The 22,193-nt window shown below is 46.6% G+C and overlaps 1 protein-coding gene across 1 annotated transcript in view; it reads left to right on the forward strand.

The window, feature by feature from the left end:
* The window catches only part of LOC311227066 (asparagine synthetase [glutamine-hydrolyzing]-like), a gene marked incomplete at its 5' end in the record, with an annotated part of 117,778 nt that overhangs the window by 49,988 nt on the left and 45,597 nt on the right, over window positions 1-22,193 (forward strand). Inside the window, one exon of the mRNA XM_084312586.1 lies at window positions 7,005-7,086. Coding sequence (XP_084168712.1) covers window positions 7,005-7,086 — 82 coding nt within the window. The remainder of the gene's footprint in view (window positions 1-7,004; window positions 7,087-22,193) is intronic.

Here is a 22,193-nt window from a genome sequence, read left to right on the forward strand (position 1 = left end):
GACAGCCGGTTAACCCGTTCACTGCCACACGACAGAAGGTTAACCCTTTACTATCACACAACCGACGGTCGCTGTTGTGTGGCAGTGAAAGGGTTAACCTTCTGTGTATTGTCGCAGTGAAAGGGTTAACCGTTTTGGTAGTGCGGCAGTGAAAGGTGAAGCTGAAAGCTGAAGATTGATACTAATTTAGGGGATTTTACTATGAGCACAAAATACGTACAGTATCATGCTATTCCCATTGCTATTTATGTACCATCTGTATCAAGGGTTAAATGTAATTATACTATGGTATTACTTATAATATTTTATTTTCAGCTTTTATAGTTTCACAAACATACATCAAGACAAATCACAAACACAAAGAAAATAAAAAATAAATAAAAAGAACACAAACAGTATGTTGCCAGACACTGTCACATCAATGAACAAACATACACCATGTCAAATGCTATACACTAAGGACGCAAGGCGCTGATTCTCTGACATATATACACATACATATATATATACATATATATATATACACACATACATAGTAGTGTTGTCAATACATAGTACAGAAATTACAAAGGAGGACATTGAGAAGCACTTATGTTCTAGCTAAGCATTCCAAAAAGGGACCCCATATCATTTCAAATTTGTTCAAGGTCTCAGACCTACTGTGACGAATGCTTTCCAGCTGCAGAGAGGAGACCATCTCAGTGAGCCACCTTTTAAAATTTGGAGACGACGTGTCTTTCCATTCCTTCAGGATAATTCTTTTGGCCACAGCCATACCAAACATCAGGGCCTCCTGCTCATTGTAAGGTAATTCTGCAGTGTTAGCTGAACAGCCGAGTAAAGCTAGAAGGCAGTCTGGGGCAATCTCTCTTTTGTACGCCTTGGTATACCAGTCAAAAATGTCTACCCAGTACTTAAATAGCTTGGGACAAAACCAAAACATATGTGAAAGATTACCCTCTGCAACGATCACAGATAGGCGATACAGAGGGATAGATTCTATGCAGTTTGGTTTTAGAGTAATGTAGTCTGTGAATGACCTTAAACTGTATAAGTTGGACTCTGGCATTAATAGAACATTTATGTATCCTGCTAAGTCCCTCCTCCCACATCTCATCAGAGATTTCCATACTAAGCTCTGTGGACCATACATCTTTAATGTGGTCGGAGGAAGCCATAGATTGGACAGAGAAATATGAAACAAAATCAGAGATCAGGTGTTTTGAAACTGGTGATCGGCTCATGAGATTATAAAACTGGTAATCAGCAGGACATGTCTCAAAGTCTGGGATATTACTGCGGACATAATTTCTAACCTGCAGGTAACGAAAGAAGTGTGAGCTTGTAAGATTAAACTTAGACTTAAGTTCGTTAAATGAGGCAAAGTGACGATCAACATATAGATCTTTAATAGTGGCCAGTCCCTTTCCCTTCCATAATGAAAAAACAATATCAGATTGACCAGGGGGAAAATTATGGTTATCACATATTGGAGCATATGCCGAGGTTGAAGGTACTTTGAAAACCTTTTTGATTTGACTCAATATTCTCAGTGAGTTCCAAAGGATAAAATTGTTGAGAGCCATCTTATTAATCGTATCACACTTAGAAAATAACATTGCAGGAAGAGAGCTTTTTAGGTTCACATGCGCCTCCATGTCTAGCCACCTGGGGGCGTCCATGGCTACTGTAGCATCACCTATGAAGTAATCTTGCCAGAAGGTCATGGCCCTTGCATTAGCAGCCCAGTAGTAGTGCTGGAATACCGGCAGGGCCAGCCCCCCCATATGCTTTGGCTTCTGCAAGTGTGCTTTTGAAATACGATGTGCTTTATAGCCCCAGACAAATGGCAGAAGTATAGTGTCTATCTGTTTAAAGAAAGAGGCAGTCAAAAAAATAGGCACGCTCTGAAAAAGGTAGAGGAACCTGGGGAGAACCACCATTTTTATGACATTCACACGCCCCACCAAAGACACTGGCAAAATTCTCCACCTCTCCATATTTTTCTTCAATTTTGAGACCATTTCACCAAAGTTCAGTTTAAATAGGAGTTTGGGATCCTTTGGTATAACTACTCCCAGATAGGTGAAGTGGTCATATTCTATTTTAAAGGGTAAGCTGTCAGTAAAGGAAGAGTCTAGGCTCCCTGAGATGGGCATGAACACACTTTTCTCCCAGTTAATGGAGTAACCAGAGAAAGTACCAAACTGCCTGATTAAATCTAGGAGGCATGGGACGGAGGAGGCAGGATCAGCAAGATATAGGACCACATCATCCGCATATAGCGAAATACGGCTCTCATACTTTCCCAACTTTATTCCTGTGATGTTGGGATGACTCCTGATACTGATAGCCAGGGGTTCGAGGGCTAAATTGAACAGTAAGGGACTAATACAACATCCTTGTCGGGTGCCGCGATGGAGTGGGAAGGAGTCAGATCTATCAGAATTGGTAAGAATGGAAGCTCTGGGATGAGCATACAACATTCCAATAAGAGAACGAAACCTGTCACCGAAACCAAAGCGCTGGAGGACACTGAACATATATTTCCATTCGATCTGGTCGAATGCCTTTTCAGCGTCAAGTGATATGATCGCCGGCTTAGTGTCCTTTCTTTGGTTAGAGTACAATATGTTTAGTAATTTCCGAATATTAGAAAAAGCAAGCCTGCCAGGAATGAATCCCGTTTGGTCGGAGTGGACGAGAGATCCGACATGCTGAGCCAACCTAGTGGCCAACACCTTGGCAACTGTCTTTTGGTCAAAATTTAACAAACTTATAGGCCGGAACCCTGCTGGATCAGTCCCATCCCTACCTTTCTTGAGTAAAAGGCACACATTTGCTTCGTAAAGGGAGTCAGGGAAGACATTATTAGTGATAGAATGTTGAATCATTCTAAGAAGTAGAGGGGCCAAAATGTCACTGTAAGTTTTATAAAACTCCGCCCCATACCCATCCGGGCCAGCGGCCTTCCCGCTAGAGAAAGACTTTATTGCACTTGTTATTTCCTGCAGGCTGAAATCAGCATCTAGCTCATCCCTTGCCTTATCACTAAGCACTGGCATATCAATATTGTCCAGAAAGCTCTCAACCTCAGAGTCTGGGGCATGGCATCTAGAGGTATAAAGGCCAGTATAAAATTCTTTAAAACGGTCATTTATGTCTTTAGGGTTAGTCAGCAAGCTGCCCGATATAGATTTGATACTATGAATTGCCTGGCTGGCCTGTACACCCCTCAGCTGCCTAGCCAACAGTCTGTCTGGTTTATCACTTAGTTCAAAGTGCTTCTGTCTGAGTTTAAGGAGGAGGGTACTAACCTGCTTGCCCAGAATAGAATTGTATTCATACTTCAATTTTAAAATGTTATTTAAGTCCATTTGGGATTGTGATAGTCTGTAAACCTGCTCCAGCGAGGGGAGCCGTGCCTCAATCTCAGCCAGGCGCTTACGTCTTTCTCTCTTTCCAAAGGCTTCATAAGATATAATGTGCCCTCTCAATACCACCTTAAGAGACTCCCATAGTGTAGCGTCGGAGACATCACCGGTATCATTAGTCTCCATAAACTCAATGAGTCGAGATCTCATTTGATCGCGAAATGCTTTCTCCGAGAGCAAAGAGGGGTTGAAGCGCCAACTGTATCGCGTCTGTGGCAGTGCCAGCTTTACCAACATAGTGATTGGCGCATGATCTGAAATAAGGATGCTATGATATTTAGTTTGCAGCACACTAGATATAAATTTAGCATCGACAAGAAAATAATCTATTCTTGTATACGATTTGTGGACGTGGGAAAAGAAAGAATAATCCCTGTCTGTAGGGTGCTGCAATCTCCATATGTCAACTATGTTCATAGAACGCATTAAATTGTTTAGTACTCCAACGGAATTAATGGTCGGAGGCGGACGAGTGGACGTACGATCAAGATAGGGATCTAGATAGCAATTAAAATCTCCACCTAAAATCAGGTTGGTGGTATTCAGATCAGGGATTATGTCAAATATTTTACGAAAAAAGCTTGGGTCGTCAATGTTAGGACCATAAATATTCAGGCATGTTATTGGTAGTGAATTAATGCTACCAGACACCATGACATATCTGCCTCCGGGGTCGGAGACTACCGTGGTCATTTGAAATGGGACAGATTTACTAAATAAAATAGCAACCCCTCTTGCTTTGGAAGAAAAAGCAGATTGGTACACTTGTGACACCCAGTGCTTCCTCAGGCGCCTCTGTTCCGTTGGAGCTATATGAGTCTCTTGTAAAAATATAATATCTGCAGACAATGTTTTCAAATGAGCAAATACTTTTCCCCTTTTAACTGCACTACCCAATCCTTTAGTGTTCCATGACACCATCGTAATAGGCTTCTCACCCCCCGATATATTAACCCCTTGCGTCATCACGACCAAGTGATAACAATCTTAATACAAACAGCATGGTATATGATTGTGGACTTCAGGAGGTCGGGGGTCAAGGACTACAGCCCCCTCAGCATCGACGGGGCACCAGTTGAGAGAGTGAACAGTTTCAAGTACCTCGGAGCCCACATATCCGAGGACTTGACATGGACCACACACATTGACAGTGTTGTGAAGAAGGCACGACAACGCCTCTACTTCCTCAGGCGCCTAAGGAAGTTCCAAGTCAGTCAGAAGATCCTTAGGAACTTCTACTCATGTACAATAGAGAGCATCCTGACCGGCAACATCACCTCCTGGTTTGGGAATAGCACTGCACAAGACCGTAGCAGACTACAAAGAGTGACACGTTCAGCCGAACGCACAATTAGAGGGGGGCTTCCCACCCTCCAGAACATTTACAACAAGCGGTGCAAGGGGAAGGCTAAGAGAATTATTAAGGACTCGAGCCACCCGAACAACTGCCTCTTTGAACTGCTGCCGTCAGGCAAGCGATACCGGAGTCTTATGGCGAGCACAGAAAGACTCAGAAGGAGCTTCTATCCCCAGGCCATCAGGCTGCTAAACGAACAATAATCGCTAAACGAACAATAATCACTATGCAACAACCATCAAATGCACACAGCACACACACCCACACGCACACACTCACTCAAACAAACAACACACTGCAGCACCCACTCTCCACACTTTAGATCACACAAACACACTTACACTTTATATTTATTGATAAAGGATTTGCACTACAACTCGTACACCTACTGTGAATTGTACCTAAACTGCACCTCGTCCATTTATGCCTTGCACTATATAGTATTGTATATTAGTACACTGCACAGTATTGTATATTGTATGGTAACTACGTCTACGAACACTGTACATATGTCTAAACTGAACACTGTGACCTCTTTTTTTACTTCTAATTTTTACTATGTCTTTATTTCATACTTATCTTGTCATGCACAGTCTCTGGAGCGCAACAGTAAGAAGCATTTTGTACAAAAGTATTCTGTACTTCTGTATGACAACTATTAAAGAAACTTGAAACTTGAAGTACATTTTAATCCATTGATCATCCACCTTCTTGAAAGAGACTTCAGATACAAAAATATAACAATAAGGACTGGCAACACAATAAACCCCCCCACCCCCCCCACCGCCGCTTACCAAAACTGAACGGCAAAATCCCCATATACTCACGAAGACAGCTGGGCAAAAGAATAGGCATCGCATTGCACCGGTTAACGTTATAGTTACCAATACCTAGACAGCTGTCCCTCCACAACTCAGTGGATGAAAAATAATAAAGTGTTCACACGTGTTTTATGTTGAATAGTCAACAAATCAGTTTATATACAGTCAGCTTGAGACCGCCAGCATGGGACCAGGTCCATCAGTTGAGAGAGTCTTGGAAAAGCGCACAGCCTCCTCCGGGGTGCCAAACATTGTGACAGTAGAGTTGTGCTCGACGCGCAACTTGGCTGGGAAGCGTAGGCTGTATTTCACATTTGCCTCTCGGAGGGTCTTCATCACATCACTGAAGGCTCTGCGCTGGGTCATCACGTCCGCTGTATAATCAGGAAAAATATACACTCTGGATCCTTTGTAGTAAAGAGGGCCGTGCTCGCGGCTGAGACGCAGGACCCGGTCCTTGTCTTTGTCGTGGTGCATCTTGGCGATAATGGTGCGTGGTTTCTCCCCCTCAGCGGGCTTGGCTAACAGGATACGATGGGCTCTGTCCACTTTAATTGGCTTGGTGAAGTTTTCACTGCCAAGTAGTTGCGAGACCAACTCGCTCACAAAGTCAGTAGGCCTTCCCTTCTCCTCGCCCTCTTTGATTCCCACGAATTTGAGGTTCAGCCGGCGGGACCGGCCCTCTAAGTCGTTGAGCTTAGCCCGGAGTTCTGTGTTTTCCTTCCGTAAGGATTTTTGGGATTCTTCCAGGAGTTTCAGACGCGCGTCGTGGTCGTTCACCGTCACTTCTATCCCCGTCACTAGCTGCTTCACGCTGTTCTGCTCGGACTGCAGGGATGTCAAAGTGGCTTCAAACTTGTCCAAACGGGATGTGATAGAGACTCGGGTCTCGTCCATCGCTTTCTTCAGACTCTTACCCTGGCTTTCAATTGCAGCCAGAATAGCAGCGCTGGCAGTGTCGTCAGATGTTTGGGCTGCTGCTGCTTTTCTCGTAGTGGCCATTGTTTGTCGTTTGCCAGCTGCGGTTGCCTTTTTATTTTTGTTTGTTTGGCCCCTTCCCATCGGTAAATTCCATATAATCTCAACTTTCCACGGCGGTAGTGTTATATTTAGTCTGTTGATACTTTTTCAAGCAAACTGTTAGATAAACGTGTGTTTTTTATACAAAATTTAGAAGTTGAGGAGGGAGCTCAGAAAAATGCGACTACTCCATTCACCGCTCACTAGCGCCCCCCTATACTATGGTATTACTTAAATGCAAAAATGGTACCATGGAGATCCATGACTTTTACCATGGCAGTATCATAGTAGATTATTTACCATGATGGTTAAACTAACACCATCAAACTACCATGTTATTTTTACACGTTTTTTTTACCTCCTGTCTCATAGTCTGGAGCTCAGAGCGCCTTTCCTGGACCACAGGTTCACTGCATACTTCCTCTCTCTGCCTGAGGAGATGAGGGTCCCCAGGGTGAGTTGTGTCTATTATCCAGAGAGTGTTAAATATGTAGATAATGTAGAGAACATATAGATACTGTAGAGAGTATCTAGAGACTGTAGAGAACATGTAGAGACTGTAGAGAACATGTGGATACTGTAGAGAGTATCTAGAGACTGTAGAGAACATGTAGAGAACATGTAGAGAATGTAGAGAACATGTAGAGAACATGTAGAGACTGTAGAGAGTATCTAGAGACTGTAGAGAACGTGTAGAGAACATGTAGAGACTGTAGAGAACATGCAGATACTGTAGAGAGTATCTAGAGACTGTAGAGAACATGTAGAGAACATCTAGAGAATGTAGAGAACATGTAGCGAACATGTAGAGACTGTAGAGAGTATCTAGAGACTGTAGAGAACGTGTAGAGAACATGTAGAGACTGTAGAGAACATGTAGAGAACATCTAGAGAATGTAGAGAACATGTAGAGACTGTAGAGAACATGTAGAGACTGTAGAGAACATGTAGAGACTGTAGAGAACATGTAGAGAACATCTAGAGAATGTAGAGAACATGTAGAGAACATGTAGAGACTGTAGAGAACATGTAGAGAACATCTAGAGAATGTAGAGAACATGTAGATAACATGTAGAGACTGTAGAGAACATGTAGAGAACATGTAGATAACATGTAGAGACTGTAGAGAACATGTAGAGAACATGTAGAGACTGTAGAGAACATCTAGAGCAGGGGTGGCCAACCAGTCAGAGACTAAGAGCCACAAAAAAATGACTGTGGTACCACAAAGAGCCACACCATATACCAGCGTTTCTCAACCTTTTTTTTCAGTCACGGCACCCTTCATGTGTTTATAGGTCTCACCCTCTGGCCTCTGAAGTTGCTAATGTCTTTTTTATTTGGGCCTCACAGGGTTAAAAGTACCCTGTGAGACCCACGGTTGCAAAATTACAAAATCACTTTTAGCCATTTAAAAAAAATAATGTTTATTTAAAAAATGTTAAAGGGGAACTATTTTACTATTTCTTTCACTATTTGGGCACTTTTACACAATTCCTGTGAGTCTATGGAACACCTAGGTTTTTTTTTTTTTAAATGCATTGTTTTGTATTTCTAATCAAGTACTAAAAACCGCATCTACCTCAAGATCTTAAGCCGTTTTGAGGCTGGGCTCCAACCACTGTGTGGCCTGGTGCCAACTGCCACATCAACTGCCACATTATTATGCAGCTGAGAAATCTCTGACATCACAGATATGCACATTTTCAGATGACTCAGTTCAGTGAGGGTGAATATTGTGAGAGGAGAATTGGAAGAATTCTGTGAGGTTTTTGTCCGCTGCTCACCAACTTTCTCTGTTTTCTTTAAGCCTACTGTTAGAAATTCCCTTCTCACTCACTCTCTCTAGCCCCCACCCTCTCGTTCTTTACTCTCGTTTACTCTCAGTGGCCACACCTGGACTATTATCAATTACCTCTCGCACCTGTGGTGGCAGGCTGATTAGTTCCCCTGTGGGCTTTAAATACCAGGGCTCTTCCCCTCGTTTCGGCGTGGGGTCGTGTTGTAAACATGCCGTATCATATTCTCAAACATCTAGACTCTTTCGGGAGGTCCTCTGTTCTGCCTATGCTGTATTGATTCTCCGGCGTGGAGATGTATGCTCCAGCCTTCGCCTGCTGTCGCCGTTGCCTGAGAGTGGGACTGGTCTGCGCTCCCTAGACTTCCACGGGAGGCATCCCAGTCATCCACTTCAGACCCCCCGCGCAGCTGTCGTCCTGACGCACATCCAGACCAGCGCCCGGCGTGAGACGAGGTGCAAGCTTTGGCCACCCGTCGCCGTTTGCCTGGAGGGAGACATTGTACTGCGCTCTCTAATCCTCTACGGGAGGTATTCCAGTGTTCCACTCCAGACCAGCGCGCCAGATGCGCTCAAGCCTTCGCCACCTGTCGCCGTTTGCCTGGAGGGAGACACTGTACTGCGCTCTCTAATCCTCTACGGGAGGTATTCCAGTGTTCCACTTCAGACCTTCGAGCTTGGCACGCTCCCCCGACCAGCGCGCAGACGCGCATCTCCTAGACCTTCGGGCTTGGCACGCTCTCCAGTCACCAGCGCGCAACGCGCATCTGCAAGGGCTTGGCACGCTCTCCAGTCACCAGCGCGCAACGCGCATCTTCAAGAGCTTGGCACGCTCTCCAGTCTCCAACGCGCATTTTCCAAAGATCCTCGTGCTTGGCACACTCCTCCTCGCAGACGCACCCCGATGCGTCTCTCGGTTCCGACGCGCACACCAAGGTGTGGCGCGCCACTCTGTTCCTCGGCTCCGACAGCGGCTACCCGGTGGACGACACCCTCGCCACCGCCGCTGTTCCAGCACTCTGTTCCTCGGCTCCGACAGCGGCTACCCGGTGGACGACACCCTCGCCACCGCCACTGTTCCAGCACTCTGTTCCTCGGCTCCGACAGCGGCTACCCGGTGGACGACACCCTCGCCACCGCCGCTGTTCCAGCACTCTGTTCCTCGGCTCCGACAGCGGCTACCCGGTGGACGACACCCTCGCCACCGCCACTGTTCCAGCACTCTGTTCCTCGGCTCCGACAGCGGCTACCCGGTGGACGACACCCTCGCCACCGCCACTGTTCCAGCACTCTGTTCCTCGGCTCCGACAGCGGCTACCCGGTGGACGACACCCTCGCCACCGCCGCTGTTCCAGCACTCTGTTCCTCGGCTCCGACAGCGGCTACCCGGTGGACGACACCCTCGCCACCGCCACTGTTCCAGCACTCTGTTCCTCGGCTCCGACAGTCGGCTACCCGGTGGACGACACCCTCGCCACCGCCACTGTTCCAGCACTCTGTTCCTCGGCTCGGACAGCCAGCCACCCGGTGGCGATGCCCTCGCCCCGCTGCTGTCCCTGTACCATTACGCATACGCCTGGGTGAGTTTTGATTGTGATGTCACTCACCCAGCGTAATGCCTCTTGCCCCCGTTCCCGCTGCTGTTTCCTGTACCATTACGCATACGCCTGGGTGAGTTTTGATTGTGATGTCACTCACCCAGCGTAATGCCTCTTGCCCCCGTTCCCGCTGCTGTTTCCTGTACCATTACGCATACGCCTGGGTGAGTTTTGATTGTGATGTCACTCACCCAGCGTAATGCCTCTTGCCCCCGTTCCCGCTGCTGTTCCTGTACCATTACGCATACGCCTGGGTGAGTTTTGATTGTGATGTCACTCACCCAGCGTATTGCCTCCGTTAGTTCTCACTTAGTTAGTAGTTTGGACATTTCATCTCCCACTCTGTTTTTGTTCTCACTTAGATAGTATTTTTGGACATTACATCTCCCCCTGTGTGTTTGTCACACGAAGATATTATTACTTTGTTACTTTGTTTATTTGGACTGTTCTGCATCTGCTCTGTTTGTTCCCTTTTGAATATTAACCCTCTCCTCTGTTCTGCAGAGCAGCCCAGATGTTTCCCACCAGTCCTCCCTGTTCCTCCCTGTCCCCAGCCCGCCTCCGCGGGCCTCAGTCCCCTCTGTCCCTAGTTCTTCCCCTTTCTAGTTCCACCTAGTTCCTGGTCCCAAGTCCTCCCCTTCTTGTTCCTCCTAGTTCCTTGTCCCTAGTTCTCCTTGTCCCCAGTTCTCCTGTTCCCTAGCTCTCCTTGTCCCTACATCTCCTAGTCTCTAGTTCCAGTGTTCCTTTAACCTTCCCCTAGCGTTCCTTTAATGTTTCCCCTAGCGTTCATTAACCTTCCCTTAGTGTTCCCTTTTCCTGCCCGCCTCTTAAAGGCACCTAGTTTTTCCCCTCTTGTTATATTCCTGTATTTGTGTTCTCCCTTAAAGGGACTGTGTCCTTTTTCCCTGTCTCTCAATAAATATCTGTTTCTTGGCAAACCATCATACCTGTCTTGTGTTGTGCGATTGGGGTCGGTTACAAACCATAACAGTACGACCCCACCAAATCGACGACCCCAGCCAGCACAGACGGTGTATGTTGAGTTTGCCTTTTTTTTTCTAGTTCCCCTCTAGCTCCCCTGTTAGCTCCCCTGTTAGCCCTGTTGGCTTCCCTGTTAGCCCAGTTTAGCTCCCCTGTTAGCCTGTTAGCTCCCTTGTTAGCCCTGTTGGCTTCCCTGTTAGCCCTGTTTGACCCCCCTGCAGCTTGTTAGGCCTCTACTACCAGCATGGCCCCTGTCTGCTAGCTTAGCCCCGGCTGCTAGCACAGCCTCTATGTTTTATGCAGCCCTTGCTGCTGGCATGGGCCCTGTAGCTAGCCATGCCAGGCAGCTAACCCAATTCCCTCTGCATGGCCCCGGTCTGCTAGCTTGGCCCCTGCTGTTAGCACAGCCTCTATGTTAATGCAGCCTTGCAGCTGGCATAGGCCCTGTAGCTAGCCAGGCCCAAGCAGCTAACCCGGTCCCTCTGCATGGCCTCCACCTTTTTGTGTAGTATCTCCCACTGCTAGGACTGCCCTTTCAGCTAGCAAGGTCAGTTTTATCCCCACTGCTAGGACTGCCCTTTCAGCTAGCATGGTCAGTTTATCCCCACTGCTAGGACTGCCCTTTCAGCTAGCAAGGTCAGTTTATCTCCCACTGCTAGGACTGCCCTTTCAGCTAGCAAGGTCAGTTTCTCTCCCACTGCTAGGACTGCCCCTTCAGCTAGCATGGTCAGTTTGCTCCCACTGCTAGGACTGCCTTTTCAGCTAGCAAGGTCAGTTTATCCCACTGCTAGGACTGCCCTTTCAGCTGGCAAGGTCAGTATTCCCACTGCTAGGACTGCCCTTTCAGCTAGCAAGGTCAGTTTATCTCACACAGCTAGGACTGTCCTTCCAGCTAGCTTGTTCTCTCATGCTGGTCCAGCCCTGTCTGCCAGCCTAGCTCCGGCAGCTAGCGCAGCCTCTATGTTAATGTAGCAGTACAGCTGGCATAGGCCCTGTAGCTATCAGTGCCTTGGCAGCTACCCTTTCCCCCTGCTAGCCTAGCTCGGCAGCTAGCGCAGCCTCTATGTTGATGTAACAGTACAGCTAGCATAGGCCCTGTAGCTATCAGTGCCTTGGCAGCTGCCCTTTCCCCCTGCTAGCCTAGCTCGGCAGCTAGCGCAGCCTCTATGTTGATGTAGCAGTACAGCTAGCATAGGCCCTGTAGCTATCAGTGCCTTGGCAGCTACCCTTTCCCTCTGCTAGCCTAGCTCCGGCAGCTTGCGCAGCCTCTATGTTGATGTAACAGTACAGCTAGCATAGGCCCTGTAGCTCGGTGCCCTGGCGGCTACCCCTTCCCTCTGCTAGCCCTTTCCCGGTGCTACCATGGTTACCCCTTAGCTACCCTGCTTGCCCCTCAGTTCTCTAGACCAGTTCTCTAGGCCAGTTCTCTAGATCGGTTCTCTAGGCCAGTTCTCTTGGCCAGTTCTCTAGGCTAGTTCTCTGGACCCAGTTCCTCCTGACCCGGTTCCTCTAGGCCCGGTTTCCTCTAGGCCAGTTCCTCCTGTTGCCCCTCTGCTACCCTAGTTACCCCTCGGCGACCCTGTTTCTTTTGCTAGCCCCACTCTTGTGGTGGCTTCCCCTGCTGGCTTGGCCAGTACCTTTTGTTTTTGTCTTGTTTTGCCCCCTGCCACTCTGTCTGTATTTGTTTTGGGTCGCCAGGTGGCTCCCGTTGAGGGGGGGGTACTGTGAGGTTTTTGTCCGCTGCTCACCAACTTTCTCTGTTTTCTTTAAGTCTACTGTTAGAAATTCCCTTCTCACTCACTCTCTCTAGCCCCCACCCTCTCGTTCTTTACTCTCGTTTACTCTCAGTGGCCACACCTGGACTATTATCAATTACCTCTCGCACCTGTGGTGGCAGGCTGATTAGTTCCCCTGTGGGCTTTAAATACCAGGGCTCTTCCCCTCGTTTCGGCGTGGGGTCGTGTTGTAAACATGCCGTATCATATTCTCAAACATCTAGACTCTTTCGGGAGGTCCTCTGTTCTGCCTATGCTGTATTGATTCTCCGGCGTGGAGATGTATGCTCCAGCCTTCGCCTGCTGTCGCCGTTGCCTGAGAGTGGGACTGGTCTGCGCTCCCTAGACTTCCACGGGAGGCATCCCAGTCATCCACTTCAGACCCCCCGCGCAGCTGTCGTCCTGACGCACATCCAGACCAGCGCCCGGCGTGAGACGAGGTGCAAGCTTTGGCCACCCGTCGCCGTTTGCCTGGAGGGAGACATTGTACTGCGCTCTCTAATCCTCTACGGGAGGTATTCCAGTGTTCCACTCCAGACCAGCGCGCCAGATGCGCTCAAGCCTTCGCCACCTGTCGCCGTTTGCCTGGAGGGAGACACTGTACTGCGCTCTCTAATCCTCTACGGGAGGTATTCCAGTGTTCCACTTCAGACCTTCGAGCTTGGCACGCTCCCCCGACCAGCGCGCAGACGCGCATCTCCTAGACCTTCGGGCTTGGCACGCTCTCCAGTCACCAGCGCGCAACGCGCATCTGCAAGGGCTTGGCACGCTCTCCAGTCACCAGCGCGCAACGCGCATCTTCAAGAGCTTGGCACGCTCTCCAGTCTCCAACGCGCATTTTCCAAAGATCCTCGTGCTTGGCACACTCCTCCTCGCAGACGCACCCCGATGCGTCTCTCGGTTCCGACGCGCACACCAAGGTGTGGCGCGCCACTCTGTTCCTCGGCTCCGACAGCGGCTACCCGGTGGACGACACCCTCGCCACCGCCGCTGTTCCAGCACTCTGTTCCTCGGCTCCGACAGCGGCTACCCGGTGGACGACACCCTCGCCACCGCCACTGTTCCAGCACTCTGTTCCTCGGCTCCGACAGCGGCTACCCGGTGGACGACACCCTCGCCACCGCCGCTGTTCCAGCACTCTGTTCCTCGGCTCCGACAGCGGCTACCCGGTGGACGACACCCTCGCCACCGCCACTGTTCCAGCACTCTGTTCCTCGGCTCCGACAGCGGCTACCCGGTGGACGACACCCTCGCCACCGCCACTGTTCCAGCACTCTGTTCCTCGGCTCCGACAGCGGCTACCCGGTGGACGACACCCTCGCCACCGCCGCTGTTCCAGCACTCTGTTCCTCGGCTCCGACAGCGGCTACCCGGTGGACGACACCCTCGCCACCGCCACTGTTCCAGCACTCTGTTCCTCGGCTCCGACAGTCGGCTACCCGGTGGACGACACCCTCGCCACCGCCACTGTTCCAGCACTCTGTTCCTCGGCTCGGACAGCCAGCCACCCGGTGGCGATGCCCTCGCCCCGCTGCTGTCCCTGTACCATTACGCATACGCCTGGGTGAGTTTTGATTGTGATGTCACTCACCCAGCGTAATGCCTCTTGCCCCCGTTCCCGCTGCTGTTTCCTGTACCATTACGCATACGCCTGGGTGAGTTTTGATTGTGATGTCACTCACCCAGCGTAATGCCTCTTGCCCCCGTTCCCGCTGCTGTTTCCTGTACCATTACGCATACGCCTGGGTGAGTTTTGATTGTGATGTCACTCACCCAGCGTAATGCCTCTTGCCCCCGTTCCCGCTGCTGTTCCTGTACCATTACGCATACGCCTGGGTGAGTTTTGATTGTGATGTCACTCACCCAGCGTATTGCCTCCGTTAGTTCTCACTTAGTTAGTAGTTTGGACATTTCATCTCCCACTCTGTTTTTGTTCTCACTTAGATAGTATTTTTGGACATTACATCTCCCCCTGTGTGTTTGTCACACGAAGATATTATTACTTTGTTACTTTGTTTATTTGGACTGTTCTGCATCTGCTCTGTTTGTTCCCTTTTGAATATTAACCCTCTCCTCTGTTCTGCAGAGCAGCCCAGATGTTTCCCACCAGTCCTCCCTGTTCCTCCCTGTCCCCAGCCCGCCTCCGCGGGCCTCAGTCCCCTCTGTCCCTAGTTCTTCCCCTTTCTAGTTCCACCTAGTTCCTGGTCCCAAGTCCTCCCCTTCTTGTTCCTCCTAGTTCCTTGTCCCTAGTTCTCCTTGTCCCCAGTTCTCCTGTTCCCTAGCTCTCCTTGTCCCTACATCTCCTAGTCTCTAGTTCCAGTGTTCCTTTAACCTTCCCCTAGCGGTCCTTTAATGTTTCCCCTAGCGTTCATTAACCTTCCCTTAGTGTTCCCTTTTCCTGCCCGCCTCTTAAAGGCACCTAGTTTTTCCCCTCTTGTTATATTCCTGTATTTGTGTTCTCCCTTAAAGGGACTGTGTCCTTTTTCCCTGTCTCTCAATAAATATCTGTTTCTTGGCAAACCATCATACCTGTCTTGTGTTGTGCGATTGGGGTCGGTTACAAACCATAACAAATTCGCCAATATGAGAATTAGAGACATATATCCTATTAATATAAGTCCACATAGCTAAGAAACAATGGTAAACACTGAAGAAAGCCATTTATAAGATAGTTCCCCTTTAAGCACATGTATAGTCAATTGGTCCTGTTGTTCAGCCTCACAATGCTATTTGATAGTAAATGTGTTTATATGTCCCACCCTCTGGCCTCTGAAGTTGCTAATTTCTTTTTAATTTGGGCCTCACAGGGTTAACCTCTTAAGCCCGAGATATACAGTAAAAGTGTATATTTTCAGCATTATGTTTGTTTACCAATTATTTTAACTGTTATTAGTGAAATAGAAGATTATAGAAATCTCAGGGCATTGAGTCGGAAACCGGCGCATATTGACAGGAGGAAGTGGCACAGCCAAAAGTGAGTGTAGTCTTTTGAAGGAAGAGACTCAGGGCTTTCAAATTTCGAAAAACTACCCTACCCAGCTCACACCAGCCCCTGTCAATCATCTGACTTCTGGATTTACTTTTTAATTTCTCTTATTTTTTGGGATTATCTCCCACAAACCTGAACGTTATTGCCATAAAACAGAACGCAGTTAGTTTCTCTACCTTTCTGTGAACGTCTTGCAAAAAACGGTGTTGCAATATGATGAAGAATGGTGGAGAAATTTACATTATAAAAAAGATGGCAGAATTCAGTACTGTATCTACAAAACCTTCTGTTTAATCATCTTCCCTTTATTCATTTGCTTAGATTTTTCAGGTCTGGTCAATTTTAGCATGGTGTTATTTACAGTCAAAGATAAATTTTTTTTTAAATAGAATTGATATTCTCCTTTGGTTCATTACAATTTACTCAAGCCTAGTAACAGACACACTATTTCTGACACTGATCCATATATTAGGTCCCTAGATTCAGATACCAAGAACATGCAAATGGACCATTTAAAAAAAATTGTAAATGTTTATTCTACGTCCTTATGGAATGAGTGACATAAAAAAAAAAAAAAGTAAATTTTTATTTTTTTTATTTTTTTTATTTTTTTTTTATGGATGGAAGAGCCGCACATTGACGGGCAAAGAGCCGCATGTCGCTCGCGAGCCGCGGGTTGGCCACCCCTGATCTAGAGAATGTAGAGAACATGTAGAGAACATGTAGAGACTGTAGAGAACATGTAGAGAACATCTAGATAATGTAGAGAACATGTAGAGACTGTAGAGAAAGTGTAGAGAACATGTAGAGACTGTAGAGAAAGTGTAGAGAACATGTAGAGTATCTAGAGACTGTAGAGAACATGTAGAGAACATGTAGAGACTGTAGAGAACATGTAGAGACTGTAGAGAACATGTAGAGAACATGTAGATAATGTAGAGAACATGTAGAGAACATGTAGATAATGTAGAGAACATGTAGAGACTGTAGAGTATCTAGAGACTGTAGAAAACATGTAGAGAACATGTAGAGAACATGTAGAGAACATCTAGAGAATGTAGAGAACATGTAGAGACTGTAGAGAACATGTAGAGACTGTAGAGAACATCTATAGAATGTAGAGAACACCTAGAGACTGTAGAGAACATGTAGAGACTGTAGAGAACATCTAGAGAATGTATAGAACATGTAGAGAACATCTAGAGAATGTAGTCCCTGATTATTAATTAATTTATTAAATAATTGATTGATTGATTGATTGATTGATTGATTGACTGACTGACTGATACTGTATGAATCTCCCAACCAACGGCAACAAAAGTAAACCACAAACCACTTGTGATTTGGACCATTTCAAACATATGTAGGTGTGAACATGAACTGGAAGTGGGAGGGTTTGCATATGGATCACTCAAGTCAGGGACCACTGCAGAGGCACTCTTTAAAATCAGCCAGTAGGGGGCGCCACAAGCTATGCAGTTGTGAGTTAGATCAGTGGTTCTACATCAGGTTGCCAAAGTGATATTAGTCCTAATATAGTTGTGTGCAATATCCAAATCGCAGGAGGCCCTTTGTTCAAGCTGAAATGTGTCAAAATTGTGAGGTTTGGTCCGCTGGTACTGTGAGGTTTGGTCCGCTCCCCACCCGCACGCTCAGTTCCTTTAAGGTACTTTGTTGATTAATTGCATTCCCCGCCACACGCTCCGTTCCTGTAAGGTGCCGTGTTGATTGGTGCCTTCCCCGCCACACGCTTCTGGAGCAAGTATCAATTTCATCCCGCAGCTGTCACAGCTTGTAATCAGCACCTGTGGCTTTATATACTCTGATCCCCCTACTATCGATGTTGGATTGTTCTGAATTACTCCTGCATTTGCCTGCCTTCCCCGTCGCTGTTTCCTGTCTTTTGCTCTCCAGGACTTTCGTGGAGAGATCCCTGTGGAGAACCTGGTTCCCCGTTCGGAGCTGCGCCCCGTTATCTGCCCGCTTTACACGTTGCGCTCTGGTGAGTTTTTGGAAACAGTTCTTTTTGGATCATCAGTTTTTTGTGTGTTTGTGAAACACCGAAGAGATCCCGTTTTTGTTTGTACTGTTCTCACCTATTTTTGTGTTGGATTTACACTTTGGATTACCGTATTGTTTTTTCTCTGGACTCTGCTAACTTGTGTGTGGTACACCGAAGATCAAGTCACTTGGATATATACCGGATCAGTCACCTCTCTGCTTCTGTTGTGCGCTGGGCTAACTCTGATTTCTCTCTCTCTCCGTTTCCACCGGGAGTGAAAGCTGGGAGGATCTGCAGAGCCGCTTCAGACGTCAGAAGCCAATTCCTCACCACCACCTACTGGGGGTATCTGCAGAGCAGCAACAATCTTCACATGCCAGATTCCCCGTTTGTTCGGTTGCTCAACTTCATTCCATCTTGTAACTCTGAAAATAAATACGCCCTTGCTTTGGCTAACTCTGAACAACTCTCTCTGTGCCGTTGCGTTTGAGGTCGGTTACAAACCCTAACAAAAATACCATTTTAAATGAAGTCGTGTGGTGCTGCAGACATGTCCCGGCCTACAAGTCTACTAATTTAATTAAACTGGACTTTGAAGAAGTCTTTATTCATTGCACACGTTGACAATGTCGTCATGCAGCGACACACACATGCGATGGGTGGCACACACAGGAACACACACATGCAATTCTTGGGTCGCCGATGAAATTTCGTCCCTGCGCTTGACCCATCCCATCGTCCTTCCCCCCCAAGGGCAGCCGGGAACAAACATGAACTGCGGCGTGGGGCCGTGCCCAGGGACCAATCCAAGTGCTCCTGTCCATCTTCGTCAGGGACGTGACAGCGTTCACGATCTGTTCTGCATGTTTTTCCATTGGGTTTATATTCTGGAGGGGAAACTCTTGCGAGCACGGGGAGACCAAATGGTCCCCAAGAGGGAATTGAACCCTGGTCCTTCTAGCTGTGAGGCCACAGTGTTAACCACTACACCACCGTGCCGCCTTAAAACCTATTAGTTTTAAAAGATTATCATTCCCTCGAATATCGTGAATGATATCAGTCAAAATAATCACAATTAGATATTTTTTCCAAAGCCTCCTGCTCCAGACGTTATGTGAGTAACCCAATGCTAAAATGGTTTAAAAATGTATCCTGGATTGTAGCTTTTTTCACCCCATTTTAGATGTCTTCCCATCCCCCAATTTAGTCATTATGCCAATTCCTTTCCAAGGGCCTCATTTATAAAGCTCTCGTACACACTAAAGAATGCCTCCGCCATTCTTGAGCAAACTTCGGGATTTATATAAAACAAACTTGGCAGGAGAATGGCGGAAAACGTCACATTCTGGATGATGGGCGACATTAGCGCTCTGTTTAAACTGACGCTGTGTTCCACGCCTCAGTCGTGCATAGTTTATATTGATTCTATATCCATAAATAAATTGTGGGTTGGTATAAAAAGGCATGCAATTCCAATGCGTTAATGACACACAAAGGCACATATCGTAAAAGGAATAAGGGTTTTATCTTAAAAAAACCATCTACTCTGCGTTGTGTTCTAAATTACACCTTAAAACCTATTTACTGATAATAAGACCAACCCTGTCTTATAGTACGGCAGTGGAGAAAGCACCAAAATGAGGAGGAGCGAGAGTTGTTTACTGTTAGGATCTAGTTTTATTTCAGAGTCAAAAAGTGAAATAACAAGGATCTGGTCAAATGGAAAATGAATTGTGTAATGATATTTGATGGACGCAAACTCTATGCCGTTTGTCACCAGATATCAGACTAATTGAACACAATTTAAAAAAGAATGGTCTTCAATGTAGGCTCGATGAGCGAGCCTCGTCTGGCTTGTTGATTTTCTCTGTTGCCTCGGGAGACAAAGAGATCCGGTTTCTCGTCCTCAGCTTCAAACAGTTCCTCCAGCCGTCTCTCCTGTGGGGGTGGTCAAAAAGCGTCTATTCGAAAAGCGTGTGTGTCTTCCTGCTGTCGTGTGGGCTATTTTAAAGTCTTGACTCCTCCTCCTGGGGACGCTGGAGTCTTACGTCAGAGGGAAATATCTCTACCTCCTGATTGATTACTTTTAAAAGGCCGTCCTTAAAATATTTATTGTTCTGGAGTTTTAGCTTTTTAAAGGTATTTGGGTTAATTTTACTATCTTAAAATCCCATGAGTATTTCTTAACTTTAATAAACTAATAGGTTAACGCTTTTGCCGAATTTCCCAGTGACTTAAATACCTAAGTTAACCTATTTTTAATTCAAATGCAAAAGTGAAGTAAGAATCTACTTTATAACTGATTTTGCTGACTGCTTTAGATTTAACAACTGTAGAGTTTCCCTACTATTGTCTATGTTGATTTATGTTAGGTTTGTTTAACAAATACATTATCCTTAAATCAAAGTATTTTGTCCCCAAATATCTAAATTCACTGGTATGTTTTCTTTAATCCAATCTAGTTTTTCCTAATGTCATCACACATTAACTATAATTCCTTTAATAAGTCCAAACACGTCCTACATAGGGTTTTTAAGCTAACCAACTTTACTTTTATGGCTATTTCCTGTATGGTTTATTGATACTCAATTATTTTAAATCCCTGTTTCATTTTGAACGTTGTTCCTGTCTCCTGGCAACCCAAAGAGTTCCCGGCCGGCCTTTTGGCCTTTCCTTTGAAGCGGTCCTATTTCACAACCCCCCAAATGGCTTTTTATCTTTTACAGCCTGATACCAGGGAGGTCTAGCTTGGGTAAACAAGCCTGCCTTTTCAGGTGCTATTTCTAGCTTCTAGTAGGAGTCTGAGAACTTATTCAAATGCTAAATTTAGTCACCTCGAAACCCAGTTCCCATTGTCTTCACTAAGTTTCCGCGTCGGGGAGAGGAGAGCCTGTGTTTACTGTTGCTTGTATGCTAAACGCTTTGTCTCAAGATTTAAACTAGGTCTTACCGTGACAGAGGGCACAGGACTTGACCGTCACCCTTTTTTTTTTTTATCCACTTTTTCTCCCATTTTTCTATACTTTTTTTCCCATCCCAATTTCGTATCATCCAATTCAACCCTCCCCTGTCACGAACGCTGTTTCTTGCCTCCCACAAGCCGGCTGCAATGTGGACTAAGTCATACATAGCACAAGTCCCCTCCGGTACTTGAGGTAACAGCAGTCGCATCTTTTCACCTGCGCAGCTCGATCTCTCAGTGTCGAGGAGTAACGCGTGGGAGGCTCACGCTGCCCCCGACACTTCCTGATTCTACTGCGCAGGCGCACCAACCGACTTGTAGGAGTCGCTTGTTCACAACGCCCGATCCCCACCCTTCAGTTTCCCTCCCCGTAATACGGCCAATGTGTATTACTGCGGACGACCAGCTAAACTGAAAACAATGTGGAGAGCTGGATTCGAACACGCGAACCCAGCGTCTCCACACTGGTGGCGAGTGCCTTGCCCACTACACCACCTAGCCGCCGACTTGACCGTCACCCTTAAGGAGGTATCTATTAAACATGTGTATCTATATAACAAAAATGAATCTATTCTAAGTTGTGTGCACTGCATCTTACAGTTATCAGATTCGTCCAGTAGCGGCCGACCTTGGGGAAAATCAGACTCATACAACAGTTTGACCCTGAAATGATACTACAGTCCCCCGTTGTGGGTTTTATATACCCACATATGCCCATAGTAATTTCTCAATCAAACTGGTCATACACCTCCCAGGTATCATAACCTTTTAACCTTAGCAAAACCACTTAAAAAAACAAAAACTTAAAGAATCTCTGAAAAAAAAGTCCAAAAGATCATTTCTGTACAGTTCCAAATCCCCACTCATTCATATACCCCCCACCCTCGTTATTTCACTTTCACACACATTTATCAGTTATTATAAGTTGACATCCAGTCTAGGTCCGTTTCTCTATACAAAGAGAACATCGTCCCATTTATCAGCTTTTTTGTTTATTTTTCTATACTTATCATGTAATTAACCAAACATGTCTATTTGTGTGTCTGACTCTGAAAGAAAACGATTAATACATCGCACCAAAAGATTTAAACATTTCTAAGAAAAGAGGGAGCATAAAATCAAAAAATATTTACAATTTTCTCCCTCCAGGATCACTGAGATCCCAATTATCATTAGCTTTCCACTTGCTTTTTCTTCTCTATCTATACCTCCAAGGTCTCCTGATAGCTCGTTGTGGACGAGGACATTGTTCTGGACTTGTGCTAATCACTACTGCTTCCGGTTTGTCTGGTACACCATCAAAATCCACAGAGGAGAAATCATTATGTTCCAATTCATAATTTTCTCCTCTGCCTGGCTCCTGTAGGAATCCCTCATCCCCTACCGATGGACAATCATGTTGTCCTCTGTCTGGCTCCCCATAATCGTCCGCATCTTCTCCTTCGTTTAGGAGTTG

The sequence above is a fragment of the Notolepis coatsorum genome, assembly GCF_963971535.1.
Source record: "Notolepis coatsorum genome assembly, chromosome: 4".
Lineage (NCBI taxonomy): Eukaryota > Metazoa > Chordata > Actinopteri > Aulopiformes > Paralepididae > Notolepis > Notolepis coatsorum.